Raw genomic sequence first — 15469 nt, 5'->3', positions numbered from 1 at the left:
TAACCAAGAATTTTACAAACTAATGAGAAATGGAAATCAATTTATTACACCTAATTTTAAAACAACACAAACGCAAAACCATTATATTTACCAAGTCATAAAAAAACTACAATAATATCCCCTTTGAACTGCGCTGTATTGTCAACCAATCAGAACTAATAAATGAAATAAATAAAAAATTAAATTAAAATTTACATTGAAAAATCAATATTCAATACAAAAATATTATTATAACATAAAACTTATGTAAGAATCGTGGCTCCCTTATCGGGCACAAGAACTTTTTCTTTCTGATAAGGTATACATAACCAATGATAATCTAAAATGTTATATTGTTAAATATTTATGTTATTCCTTATATTACAATAAAAAAACTTACATTCCGCATTACATAGGTTGGTTGCTAAGCAGGAAAGGGTTAAGTCTTTAGCCTGAGTTCCCGGTTATAAAGGGTACATTCCTATAACCTATAACCTAATCAAACGATATCACTGTAGTAGTAAGCCGGCATAGTCCAGTGGTAACGCATTGGACTGCCATTCCGACGGTCGCGGGTTCGAACCCGGCGTGCGCAAATAAATTTTATTTGATTAATTTGTGTTATTTCACAATTAATTAATTAAAATAATATATAGTATATTTGCGGCACGTTCCAGAGTGGAAGATACTACCAGTATCGCCCTGGTGTAAGACCACCATTCAGAATTGAAACGTTGCTCCAAATGGCTTTAGCCGTGTTTAGTGACTAGATCTGAATAGCCAGGTACTTCCCCACCTTCCTCTTTCCCTTCCCCACTTACCTTCAGCCTCACAACATCCCCCAATTGGGGATGCCATAGTCTCACTGGCTCCAGACGGGAGCAGTTGGGACTCTTGTGAGGTATTCACTATAAAAAAAGCAGATAACAGGGTAACATATTGATAATAAAACAATAAGATGACTAATAATTGGTTATTTAGATAACGAAATGAGTGTCGTTCCGCAGATAAGTAGTAAAATCCATGCATAAAAATTGCCATTTTGATCACGGCATTCATTTTATAAATGGTTTATGCTCGTATTTTTATTATTGTAACAAACAGAATCTTTATTACATTTATATTTATAAACTTTACGGAAGAAATTCTCTATAAAAAAAACATCTCAAATTCCGTTCCGTAGTTTAAAAGAATTAAGCGCACAAACAGACATACGCTGGTAGCGACTTTGTATTAGTATAATAGTGATGATAAATCGGTATTCGTATATGAAATAACCAACCACTAAGCATTATCTAGGTATCTAAATCTAAACAGTCCGGAATGTTATCGAACGGGGAGGTTGATGTGACTTCTGTGTCTGGTAATACACGAATTCCTTGGCAGCAGGGCTGGCCCTGTAAAGGCGCAATTGGAGTTCGTAACGGGCGCCGAATTTCCAAGGTTTTTACTAGCGACGTTCGACTGCTAAGCAGACCGTGTGTTTTTCTTTCAGTATGTATTCATATATTATAGTCGAGTTTGCGACACGAATTATGGACATTTTCCAGTAGTTCCAGACTGATTAGCGATCTGAAGTTTTAATTGATAAATATATCGCGACACGCGAAATTCTAAAGCAGCCAACTTGACCAGAGCAGTCAATTTGTCGACGGAAATCCCTATAAATTGTTATAGTTTTTGTAATCAAGAAAAGAGATTAATGATGAATGTAAGTAAGTCTAAAGTAATGGTGTTTGAAAGAGAGAGTACGAAAACAGTGTGCAATATAGTTGTAAATTAGGAATATTTAGAACAGGTGGATGAGTTTGTGTATTTAGGAAGTATGTTTACGAGAGATGGGAAGGCTCATAGAGATATTAAAAGAAGGGTAAATGCAAGTAACTCCATTAATAGAGGACTGAACGCAGTTGGCGCTAGCAAAAAAATGTCCAAATAAGCGATGTTAGCAGTCCACAATGGAGTGCTGGTACCTACCCTGATGTATGAAAGTGAGGCATGGAACTGGCACAGAAAGGATGAAAGTAGATTGAATGCTGTTGAAATGAGATCCCTGAGGCGTGTGTATTGTGTACCCATGTATGATCGTGTGAGGAATGTGGAGATCCGCAGAGTGCAAGGTTGATTTAAGCGTAATGAGTAAGATTAAGAAAGGGAAGCTTAGATGGTTTGGGCATGTTTTTTTTAATTTTTTTTTTTATAGTGAATACCTCACAAGAGTCCCAACTGCTCCCGTCTGGAGCCAGTGAGACTATGGCATCCCCAATTGGGGGATGTTGTGAGGCTGAAGGTAAGTGGGGAAGGGAAAGAGGAAGGTGGGGAAGTACCTGGCTATTCAGATCTAGTCACTAAACACGGCTAAAGCCATTTGGAGCAACGTTTCAATTCTGAATGGTGGTCTTACACCAGGGTGATACTGGTAGTATCTTCCACTCTGGAACGTGCCGCAAATATACTATTTATTATTTTAATTAATTAATTGTGAAATAACACAAATTAATCAAATAAAATTTATTTGCGCACGCCGGGTTCGAACCCGCGACCTTCGGAATGGCAGTCCAATGCGTTACCACTGGACTATGCCGGCCGTCATGTAGAGCGAATGAGCGAATACAGGAATGTAAGGAGGATATATGATGCAATTTCACGCAAATTCACAAATGCGAATGGTAGCAGAAGTCGGGGACGCTATGTCAAGAGTCAGAATAATAGAAGAGTATGTATGAGACGATGTATGAATGTGAATGAGGCAATAAGTGTGTGCCAAGACCGAGATGTTTGGGGGTCCGTCCTCTCTGCATACCCTTGCGAGGAGACGGCGTGATGGTTAGTTAGTTTTTTTTAGTTAGTTAAAAGAAATATACATTTTTCACTTTCTTAACATAAGAAAATATGTCAATATTATTGTTTTCTAGCTAAGTAACGTACATTATTCTCAGGGGCGACTCTACGCGGGCGCCATTATAGCAGTCTGCTCCGGGCGCCTAATTTATAAGGCGCCAAGGCGCTGATGATAACTAACACCTAACAGTCCTAACACATCACTCTTGAGATTATTTTACATTAAACCGCGCTACACAAAAATACAAATCATCAGAATATTATTGATTACAGTTACCTAGGCGACTACTGGTTTTGACAAGGGACGCCAAAATTTTAATCGCGGCAGGCGCCATTCTGATTAGGACCAGCCCTGATTATACTTATATAAGAACATTTTGATTTTGCTCACTAATCTTAAGATACAGTTTTTTCCTAGATGTGTTTTTTTTATTTTCTGTTGCCAGGCTATCAGGAAGGAGATAAGGAGTTTTTTTTAATACAATGTTGTGTTCGTGAGTATACAACCGTTATGGATTTTGCAGATTAAAAGGCATATTTTGTTATTTTTGAACAGTTATCTGATTTTCAGTTAGTTCGTTTCTTGGCATATTTTTTTTTTTGTGGGGTATCTGGGTTTTAGTCAAAAAGTTTATTCAAACATTCTGTATTATTTGTAAGTCGTTTAAACATGTGGTGTGTGTTTCCCCATATTTATTTTAGATAATTTATATGGGACCGAATGGAAATGAAATAGAATGGACAATTTGCACTGTTTGGCTTGGGTATTCCCAGCCCGCACCCCTTTTAAAAAATAAAAATTTAAAAACAGAAAATTGTTATTAGTAAATTTGATTGTAAACACATAATATACGTGTTCTTAGAAATGTTTAAAAAAATAGGCAGTGTTCCGTACCAGCTGACTACCGTAATCTTAATTATTTTACGTATATATTATGCAGACATATCAACGTTTAATTATACCTTTGGTGGACTGAAAAATATCTAATCGAGAGCATGAAGATATGAGATTAGATTTGGCAACCTGTCTGAGAGATGACAATCAATATATTTTATTGTATTTGATGATTTTGAACCTTTATTGTGGTGTGTTGTGTTTTTACGTTTCAACATGATTAAGTTTACCATTTTTACGCTGGCTTACTTGTGTTGTACGGTTAGTTTCACCAAAGGTAAAATATTAGTATTTATTATTGCGCCAACGAACAAAATACTTACACCAATTCGCCATACATCACAGGGGTTCTTTTGTATGACACTTTACAAGACTTGTGTATTGAGAGTGAATTTTTTTTATCATCGATTACAATATTTTCTGCCATGCAGCTGTTTCATATTTAATATACGTGTGTAATTTGTTCTTATATATTTCTTGCAAGCGAAAGTTTATTTGAGAAGACAGCAACATAGATAATTTTGATTTTCAACAACGATATAACTCGGAATCTCGCTGGATGATGCACGGTTACATACTGTAATGACGTCGCTACATTCAACATGAACCCAAAAATGCACAAAACTATTTGAAGCCGTGGGGTGAGAGGGAAGATGTATGAAAAATGCCTTAAAGAATACTCTGTTCAGAGCCTTTTAGGTTCAGGACATCCAAGACCTAGAGGTTTTCCATTTGATCTACAGAATCATACAATGGTCTCGTGCTTAGCTAGAATTTCGAGCTGGTACACGATTCATCTTCTTTGTACGGTATAAGATTTTTTGTGGAATTTTCGCTAAAAGCTACTAATTTGGTTTCAACCAATCATTCAATTATATATTATTATATTATTATTAGAAAATTATCTTTCGTTGAACTAGCCTATTCTGATGCATGACTTATGCATGCACACCTAATTAAAACAACGTCGCGTCGTGTACCACATTTGACGAAAGAAATTCCATTTTTGGTTTTTACCTACCTACAAGAGAGTTTTTGTTCATCAGGGACCATCTCTAAAACTGAACTGATAGGAGTGAACAAGTACATTGATGATGTTTTCCAATTATTCGTTCACAACTTGTTGGATGAGGGATTGTGTAGCCTAAGGATGAGAAATTTCAATGCTCCCATCAAGTAAGTACCTAACAAAGATAAAATTATTAAGTCCTACTTAAAAAATTCCCTAATACGCCACTGCAGCGTTGGTATAGCTATTTGGTGAAGAGGACCGTATATTGGTCGAGTAAAAATCTTTACTCATGCAAGATCTTTTTAAGACTGGCATCACTTTGTTCCAATCCTCAAAAATACGGTCATTTTCGCATTTCGCGTTTAGACTATATGACACGGCTACCAGCGGCGGAAAGTGACTAGTGAACCAGGAATTTGCTATTTTAATATTCTACTGTAAGTATATTCGGTTAACTTAAAATTATCTATTAAAATTTTCTGTGCGTAGAATAGTTGATGATTTAACTTGTTTTAACAGCCCTAAACTATTTATACTTGATTTCTTTCCATATACCTCGCAAACCAACATCAAGGAAATATCTACCGTTTTTGACAACTCTCACGATTAGTGTGTACTCCCGTTGGCCTTATACAAAATTTGGGCAGTGATTATAAGGATGTTATTGACATATTAAACATATCAATCACTAGATATAAACTGGTCTTAGTAAAATCAACAAATCTATATCAACAAACTGAGAAACTCTGCTTTCATTTATTTACGAGTATTGTACTATGTATTCCCAATTTACTATTTTTCCTCTTGCAGGATGGAGTAATTTATTTTTGTGATGTTATGCTTATCTCTATCAAAGAACTCAACAGGTTAAAGTAAACAACGAATTAAGTGAAATAGAAAATATAGATTTTGGAATTCCACAAGGAACTGTTTTGGGACCTTTACTATTTATATTATATGTAAATGAACTTTTTGAACTCCCAATCATTGGAAACATTATATCTTACGCAGATGATACAGCGATAACTATTGAAGGAAATTCTTGGAATGAGGTCGAAGTATCAGCTAATAATGCCATAAATATCGTTAAACTATGGTTTGACGAAAATTTATTGACACTAAATGTCGAAAAAACCCATTTTATACCTTATAGCCTAACAGGGAATATCTCAAATGTAAACATAAAAATTCACGAAAGAAATTGCCTCCTTAGAATCGCACCCTGTAACTCTAACTGTATACACATTAGTAGTAAAGAAGAAATAAAATATCTTGGAATAATTATTGATAATAACATCAAATGGAAAAGTCAAATAAATTCCACAGTAGACAGAATGAGAAAACTGATCTATATATTTTTTAGACTAAGAAATATTGTATCATTAAAAATACTAAAAGATATTTATTATGCACTTGCGCACTCTGTACTACAATATGGAATCGTGGCTTGGGGGGGTGCATATACATCATCCCTACTCCCATTGGAAACTATTAAAAAAATATTAATAAAAATCATCTTAAAAAAGTCATATCAACTATAAATGTTTTTCAAGATTTCCCGGTTCCCCCACTTACAAAAATTTATGACAAAATTGCACTTCTACAAATACATAAAGATTTCTTTAGTAAAAATAATTTACCACAATTGAATATTGGCAAAAGAATAATATCTGTTGGAGGACTAACCGTGCCACTAGCACGAACCACAACAGCTCAGCATCACTATATATTCAAGGGTGTAAAATTATTTAATAAATTACCCCTTGATATACGATCGGAAGAAAACTACGAAAAATATTTAAAAAAAAAAATTAAAATACTCTTGTACCACCTCATAACTTTACTTATTGTTTAGAAATATGTTTTTGCCTTTTCAATTATTTTAATCATTTATTAACTAACCTATATTTTTATTACTTTTATTGTTATTTTTTGTTAAATTACTAATATTTTTTGTTTAATTTAAACAAATGTAAAAATATTTTGTTGTCCCCTCCTAAACACAAGCAGCTGCTTTATTAGGAGAGTGATTGAAATATTGGTGTTTATATTGTTATAAAATTGTAACCTTGTTTATATGTTTCAAAAAAAAAAATATATATATATATATATAAAAAATATATATAGTAAATGTTGTGACCTATATATATATATATATATATATATATATAGATGTTCTTTGTGCTAAAAAAAGTAAACATGTTAAAGCTTGGCTGGGATGAAAATGAAAATAAATACATAAACACTTACTTTTAATGTTTGTAGATAAAAAAAAAAACATACTTAAGTTAAAATATTATTTTAGTAAGACATAAAATATGATTGTATAACTTATTTCTTTATGACATGAATACCATTGAAAACAAGTATACTGGAAGCTTTCGTTGGCTCAATCTCTATTTGGACTGCTAAGAAATTACTAACTGCTGAAAATTTTCGAAATCTGTATAGGTTTGTATGAATTGATATATTTTTTTTGTTTTATTTTTATTTTTTTTATGGATTCTTTCGTAATCCTCTAACTAGCTAGGGCTTATAACAATACCCTTCATGTTTCTAACTAACTAGTACTGCGGCTGATTAGCCTTATTACTATCACCATCTGATGGTTGTATTTAATTGACATAAATTCATAAATTCAAAACTTATTAATGTAACATAAATTCATGTTACATTAATAAGTTTTATGAGGAAAAATTCTTAACTGGATAAGAAACCTCATACAAATGACAAGAAAAAGAAAAACAATAAGTTCTGAACTTTTTACGCTGTTTTACTTTGTGATTTACTGAATTTAAGTATTTCATTTTTTCATAATTTGGCTGCGTCCTTTTTGCTTCGGTGGTCCTGCAAAAAAGTTTGGGAGAGAAATCCTGTGGGAGAAAAAACATTTTGTTATATTAAAAAGGATACTATTTCTTCGCCGTCGCTGTCATTTTTCTCATGGAGCTTCACGGTGAGGTCTCCTTGAGAAGCTCCATTAGGATGATCAGTTTCTCTGCTTTGGATGAGCAAGAGGCCAGTCTTTCGCGTACCCTGAAGAGGCCTTGCAGTAGGATCATTATGTCCTCGTCATCAGAGGATCCGGTGTTTGGCGCTTGGCGTTGTTCCGGTGTGGCTCTTCGTGGTTCCTGTTGTTCAGGAGCCTGTTGCTGGTGGTTGCTTCGGCCCGCTACGTCTGCCCAGGACCGGCCGTCTACTCGGGCCGCGGGTCTCTGTGCCCGGGGCTCTGCCTCTTTGCGCCTCTGGGCGTTGGATTGCTCCTGTCTGCGCTGGAGAGCAGCTACGTATGCCACCCTGTTGGGGCATTTGCCGTAGTTTGCGGGATGGGCTCCGCCGCAATTTCAGCAGACGGCCGGCTCTTCTCGATTGGTTTTGGGGCACTCCGGTGTGGCGTGATGTCCTTCGCATTTGACGCAGCGGGCAAAGTGTGCGCAATTTCTGGACCCATGTCCGAAATTTTGGCATCTGTGGCACCACAGTGCACATTCGTTTGGAACACATTCCGTGTTGGAGGTGGTTGCTTCTGTACTTCCTCATAGTAATCCTGCAGTGGCACAGGTAGACCACTACGGCTCTCAGGTGGCCCATGTTTGTTTTCTGGCCAAAATGGGCCATGTAAAGCGGGTATTCTGTTCCCGAGTGGTCATCTTGACCACAGTCCTTTCAGTCTCCTCTCCACGTAGGGCTGCTGTCAGTTTTTTGTGGGCTTCTACTGAGCTCACCACAACGCTGATTTTGCCTCCTTTGGCATACCGGAAGTTGAAGTGGGCACTTGCAATGTGCCTCTGCACTTCTTCCGTAATGACACCGTGCGTCATTGACCCTATGGTCATGATTACGGGCGGGACTCGTGTACCCTTCCCAAGAGTCGTTGTAGTCATAGGTCTTCGGCTGGTGGGCGCCTGGTCTCGGCTTGTGGACGCCACTGGTCCTGGTGGCGTCGGGCGTTTCTTCGTCGGTGGCGACGAGATTTCCTGGGCTGGTTCGCTTACTTTATGTAAGGGTTCGTATTTGTTTTCGTGAACCAGACGAAAAATGGGCTTTGGGGGGGAATGGGGGCGCTTTGAAGCCGTAGCCCTCGTCCAGTCCTCTTCCATAGGTAATGTGGCTCTTGGTGATCCGGCTGCCGAGCCGGAGCCGGTCTGCGAGGGTCCAAACTTGAACTCTGGCTCATGTGTTTCTGGATTTATTCTCCAGCCAGTGGCTCCCTCCGGGAATACCATAGGCAGGGGCTTACTGCGCTTGAAAGTCGCAGTTCCTCTTGGTGTGCGGTGGTAAGGCATTATATGTTGATTTGTTCTGTAAGAAACAAAAAAATTTAGTAATATATGAGTATTTTGCAGAATGCCTTGAAAAAAGCAGTTGGGACGACGTAAGTGATTTGCGAAGATTGCCTTGAAAAGGGCAGTTGGGGCGCGTGCGCCTGCTCCATGCCTGCTGGATATCTCCGGCCGGCTGTAAGGTGTTGGGGCCTGGCTGTGTGAACACAAGCCAGACGGAAGCAGTTTTGTGGCTATGTTACAACCCACGAAAAAACCACAAACTGCGCAAAATATACAAACAACGCGACGCCTCTCTTCTCCTCATCAATATCTCTCTTTGTATGAATTTCGGTGAAAAGCCACCCCCCTAAAGATTTCCACTCTGCCTAGGTTGTCCAGGCCTAAATACGGTATTGGTTGTAGTAAGTGAATAATATGAATTTTCTTCTTGATTTAAGCCAAACCATGTACGGCGACGTAGTGGAGGGAGATCTCAAATACTTCAATGGCTTCGTCCTAGGAGCGGATGATTTGTCCATCAAGCCCGGCTCAATCAAACCATATTTAAATGAAAGCTCAATGCTGGCCTATATTAACACCTTGGTCAAATTCGATGGACTCAGATTCTCGTATGACATGCAAGCTAAACTCAAGCCCGACACGACACAGAATGCTACTGGCATCTTCCAAATGGACTCAAATGAACTCACAATGTCTGTAAGCATTTAAGATAAATGTTAAATATTTTTAAAAATTGTCAGGAATGAATGGTAATCTAGAATGCTTGAATCAGCCGTTGGTGGTAGTGTGCTTGGTGTTATGCCAGCTGTCATTCTATGTTTATTCCTATACAGTAACGACAGTTCTTTTACAAAAGTTTATTATGGCGATGCACTACGTCGTGTAGTGTTTTAAATTGAGTCGCGATCAATAAAAACCCCTACGTAGATGGCGATAAGTTTTAAATTCCCTCTTAACACCATCCGCCCGTTTTGATTTATGCAAGAAAAAAACATGGCCAAAAAGTGCCTTTTATTTTATTTTGTGGATGTTCAGGCATGAATATTTTATTTTTTTCGATCATTTTAAAAATAACTTAATTTTCCACATTATAAAATAAAATCATAACCAAAAATGGGTTCGTAAGTAGGAGATTTTGAACTTTAAAGCAGTTTTCATGGGCCTTATACATTATTTTTTTCTGGGCTTATAAAAAGACTAATCTAAAAAATACTCTATTATTTCAAAGGCCGAGATGTATTCTACCCGCAGTATTTAATTAAAGCATCTGAAACATTTCTAGGCGACTAAATTTTCAAACCAGAAACATATGATTTTGCATTACTACGTATGGCATCGCCTTAATAACTAGCTGTACCCCGCCAGTCTGTCTGTGCAGATAGAGAAACAATAGCGCATGTCACTTTTACGTCTAACAGATGGCGATGTTAAAAAGCATATTTTTACCTGTCACCGTTGACATTTATATAATAAAGGTATTTAAAAACACACGCGTTTTTTAATGCAAAGTTGTGTCAAAATTTCAATTCAGTCAGTGAAAAACTTTCGGAGATTTAAGATTTTGAACAAACGAACATTTATTTACATTTTCATTTATAAAGATAATTAGATTGTATTTAGAATTTCGCAATGTTGTATTGCGCTTTTATGCTCCCGAGAATGTCTGGAAATAGATTTATAAGTAATGAACAAGAAAAAAGTGGATTGTGACCATAAAAAGAGAGATGTAAAAGCGTATATTTTTACAGATTACCAAAGATTTGAAGACGGGCACTGTGACTAGCAATTTTTCGTCGACGGGATCGTCCCAATCTCAAAGAATTGATTTCCAACCTAAAAACTATTACACGACGATCATTGCGAGAGAGGTAAGCTGAATTCTTTTTTTCTAAATTTGTTAGTTGTTGTTTTCTTTTTGTCTATTTCTACATATAACTCTTGCGACTACGGGGAAGAGATTTTATTGATTTAAATATATTAAGATCCGTCTACACCTACACACTGAATCTTTCACAAACTCTATTTTGAACAAGTAAGCATGTACGTTAAGAGGGCAAAACGATATACCACGCAAATAGCTTGCACGAAATTTTGTACAAACTGAGCATACAAATCATACACCACAGTGTCACCTACTCAAACCTACCTTACACTCAGCATAAAACAAACAGCATATTGACACATGTAAATAATTTAGTAGTCACTGTAATGTATGCATAGAAATAAAAAAGTCGTTTCATGTCGATGAACCTTGTATAGAAACAAAACAGTATGTATATTTAATTTTTGGAATAACTTAATGAGTAAAACCTCAAATTGTAACATTTAATTATTGAAGACAATATTAGCCATTCCTAAACGAAAATTTGAAAAATTGTCGTTTAGGAATAGCTAATATTGTCTTGATATTGTCTTCGAAGTCACCGATTGTTGGTAGTTTTTATTCGAAGTATGATACTGTTAAATATGACCGAAGGAGATAGGGTTCCATTAGCTCAGTCGGTAGAGCATGTGCCCCGGCAAGGCAAGAGTCCTGGGTTCATGTCTTAGATGAGACCGTATCTTTTTCTGATTTTTCTGTTTCAAATTTTCGTTTAGGAATCGCTAATATTGTCTTCAATAATTAAGTATGTGTATTGGTTACACATTATTGTGTACCAACGATTAGTACTGATTTTAACGAGAAAGAAAGAATCAAGCCATCGTGTTTGTGTATCACATGGAAAATTAGGTGTGCGGAAAAGGAGGCCTTTTTTACCTGTTAATGGCGCTTGTTTCTTTTGAAGTTCTGGTGTTTTCTGGAAAGTTCCTTGGGCACTATTAATAGTTTATAGATGTACACCTAATAAGCATCGTTTTTTCACAACAAAAACTGTTTGGTAATCACCACACCACATTATTGAATGTATATAAGTTGGGGATGATAATTTAAACTCTGTTCACGAGATTAATTGTTAAGTGGAGTGAAATAAGCAACTTTCAACGACGGCGAATATTCGAACATAAAAAAAATGGCACTTGCTTTGTGCTTCTCTTTTCAAATCTTCTTTCTTCTAAAGCAACTTTTAGGAAAGGAACAAACAAAGGGGAAAAGCAATTTGGATAGGAACTGGAATGTGGGTAAATCATAAAATTGTTTAAATAGTAAATACACATTAAAATATTTCATACCTATGATACTTATGTTTCCTTGTAAGTCTTATTTTTGTGTACATTTAGTAATTACCTACGGGGTGACGTGTAATGCAGAAGTGTGTACATGATGTGTGAGTGTATTTGGAGGCGTGAGAAGCGGTGTGTATACTTTGAACGTTTTTAGCACTGTCAGTGAATGCGAAAAAATGTTGTTTAGATTTTATCAAAGATGTACAGGGTGTTCGGGTGTAAAATGCACAAACTTAGGGAGATGATTCTACGAGATATTACAAGTAAAAAAATAATAACCTTTTAAGAAATTAGTTTTAAAGTAGTTTTCATGTACAGAACTTGAATTATTTGTATGGAGGTTTTAAGATTTGATCTATTGGATCACTAGCGGCTGATAGTAAATCTAAACGCTCCGTCTCGGCTCCTCCGTCATATATTTATATTTTTAACTTTATAAACAGTCTTTTTGCATATATACTTGACAGTGTTAGGAAGGTCATATCATTGACCAATAAAATAACGACTTATAAAATTGAGATCTATTTATATAGATACAATTGATCTAATGAAGTAGGCCCAAAAATTTTAATTACGAAAGACTACGTAGGTTTACATTTAAAATGCATAAATTATTCCTCCAAGGTAGGCGTATAATAGGGCTTTCTTATTTTATGTGAGTAGGTATCAATAATTACAAAGAGAAAAAGTGATTTTATTCATTCAGATTACCGAAAGCAAAAAAGAAAGGAAAGATAACGAACAATATATTAAGTTTTTTATGATACGAATGATATTTTGTGAGTGTGTTTTATTTATTTTTATTTGAGTATATTTAGGAAACATACTTTTTTTATGTTGAGTATAAAATAAACCAGTTAAGTTCCATTTACAATGTTTTTTTATGGTAACAGGTTAGGAAGAACGTAGATATTTAAAGTTATAAGAGAAAATCATAAATGAAAAGGATAGATGAACAACAAAATTGAATGGTTTTGGTTTAAGTACATTACAAGGTTAATTTGATTTTTATATGTTTAAGGGTACATTGGAAAATTTAAATATCTTATAGGGAATTGTAAGTTTTGCAGATAATTTTGAGAGGATTGTGTTAAATATATCGATGACTGTACCTACATGTACATAGTCTTTTAAAGGTGCTAGAGCTTTTTCATATATTTTTTCTTCTTATTTATTATTCTTGTAATAATTTTTTTTATATGGTCTTTTTCTAGTTAGTTTGTGTTGCTTTTTGAAGATCAATTATGTACATAACGATAATAATATATACGCTTTACCATCGCGGATGAAAATAACCTCATCTCATGCAAAATTCCTGGGCGCCACCTAACTCTTGGTACTCAAAATTATTTTTTATATGGTATACCAGTTACTCCATAGAGTATCATGTAAAAATATGAGGAAATATTACGATTGGTTAGTTTTTAGATTCTCACGGCCAAAAGCATTTTTGTTGTTTGTTTTTGGGGTGTTATGCCGTGTTGCGCTAACTCCTTCTTTAGCCGACGTTTCGGACAGCGTTGCAGTGTCCATCATCAGGGCAGATCCGGTAGATCCGAAGATGTGATGGACTGCAACGCTGTCCGAAACGTCGGCTAAAGGAGTTAGCGCAACACGGCATAACACCCCAAAAACAAAAAAAAAAAATATTACGATTATTTATTTTTAGAAAATTAGAAATAAATTATTTTCAGTAAGGCAGTAAAAAAATGATATAGTAATGTTACGAAATATATATTTATTATCATATTGATTGTACAAAGAAAAAAAACCGTATTCTAATCTTTATAATTTTTTAGAATGTGGTATTTTAGAAAGCAGTGGCCCAAATGGATACGTGGCTTATTAGGACACGTGTCACAGTATTCACTAGTTTCCCGTCTGCCACCTTTTACTGCCCTTTTAGAGCAGACCACCAGTCCCGCTTGGGACCTTTTCTTAAAATATGGAGTTTTCCATTGAGCTTGGTGTCTGATGGAATGCCAAGTAAAAAATATTCAAATAAAATGAATGCGTAGTTATTGTTATGTATGAAAAACAGAGCAAAAAGGACAATCAATCGTAAGTGGGTACTGTATACAATTGAATAGAATCATGTGTATACCTTGTAAAAAGCGCAATTTTCCCTGCGAGAGGTCTATTGCAAAAAGGGTGCCGTGCACAAAACGGGCGCACGCGCACAGCGAACAATGGTAACAACTCACCGCTGACTAATTTGAATTCGCGGGAGTTTTGAACGTGTCCGATTCGTTACGTGACAACCTGTAAAAGGATCCTGCAATTGTTTATGTCGACGCTGCGGCGGCATAGGAGTTGTTATGTTGTTTAGTTGTTGAATGTTTCCTATGTCGCCGTGGTGGCGACAACGGGGGACAAAGAGTTAAATTGGGTCGTTTTACTTATATTTAAAAAAATAATAGATTTCTTGATAAAAAGATAAGTACAAATGTAATTAATGGTAATTTTTTATTTTCAGTTTAGTGCCATCCACTCCGATGTTTTAGGAAGCTTCACTGACTTTGCGAAAGGACTGCTGTCAGATATTTTGAACAAAATAGTGGTAGAAAAAATCTCCTTTCCTGAAATTGACTACGATACCTACGGATCGTCGAAGAGCCGAAAGATATCGGCTTTCAAATTCTCTAAATCACATTAGTTTTACTTCTCAACCTTTACCCAACCCATCTTCCTACACTCCTCGGTTCCTCTATCCTCACAACATTCCCCGAATTGGGGAAGCAGAAGTTCCGCTGACACAATTGGGACCCTTGTGCGGTACTCTCATAAAACAAAATTTGTAATAACCTACCTAATAATTAAAAATTACAAGCATTTCTTGAAATTTGTAATAACCTACCAATTAAATAAAAATTACAAGCAATTTCTTGAAATTTGTAATAACCTACCTATTAAATAAAAATTACAAGCAATTTCTTGAAATTTGTAATAACCTACCAATTAAATAAAAATTACAAGCAATTTATTGAAATTTGTAATAACCTACCTAATAATTAAAAATTACAAGCATTTCTTGAAATTTGTAATAACCTATCAATTAAATAAAAATTACAAGCAATTACTTGAAATTTGTAATAACCTACCTATTAAATAAAAATGACAAGCAATTTCTTGAAATTTGTAATAACCTACCTATTAAATAAAAATTACACACAATTTCTTGAAATTTGTAATAACCTACCTATTAAATAAAAATTACAAGCAATTTCTTGAAATTCGTAATAACCTACTAATACTAAATAAATTAAAAATTACAAGCATTTCTTGAAATTT

General features: G+C 35.4%; 1 protein-coding gene across 1 annotated transcript; it reads left to right on the top strand.

Moving 5' to 3' along the window:
* The first annotated feature begins 3900 nt into the window (after positions 1 to 3900).
* Positions 3901 to 15077, top strand: LOC149417029 (uncharacterized). The gene is made up of 5 exons (XM_089640736.1): positions 3901 to 3992; positions 4762 to 4891; positions 9451 to 9709; positions 10762 to 10881; positions 14655 to 15077. The coding sequence occupies exons 1-5, from the start codon at positions 3932 to 3934 to the stop codon at positions 14832 to 14834; spliced, it is 750 nt and encodes a 249-aa protein (XP_089496862.1). The 5' UTR covers positions 3901 to 3931; the 3' UTR covers positions 14835 to 15077.
* Positions 15078 to 15469: the final 392 nt, after the last annotated feature.

Source organism: Hesperophylax consimilis, chromosome 16, assembly GCF_061612785.1.
Source record: "Hesperophylax consimilis isolate HC1 chromosome 16, BYU_Hcon_1.0, whole genome shotgun sequence".
Taxonomy (NCBI): domain Eukaryota; kingdom Metazoa; phylum Arthropoda; class Insecta; order Trichoptera; family Limnephilidae; genus Hesperophylax; species Hesperophylax consimilis.
This window is presented reverse-complemented; position numbering and strand designations above follow the sequence as displayed.

Coding starts and splice junctions, on each gene's coding strand:
- LOC149417029 (XM_089640736.1), top strand. CDS start 3,932: ATGATTAAGTTTACCATTTTTACGCTGGCTTACTTGTGTTGTACGGTT. Junction 3,993..4,761: donor TACGGTTAGTTTCACCAAAG/GTAAAATATTAG, acceptor TTTGTTCATCAG/GGACCATCTCTAAAACTGAA. Junction 9,710..10,761: donor CAAATGAACTCACAATGTCT/GTAAGCATTTAA, acceptor ATATTTTTACAG/ATTACCAAAGATTTGAAGAC.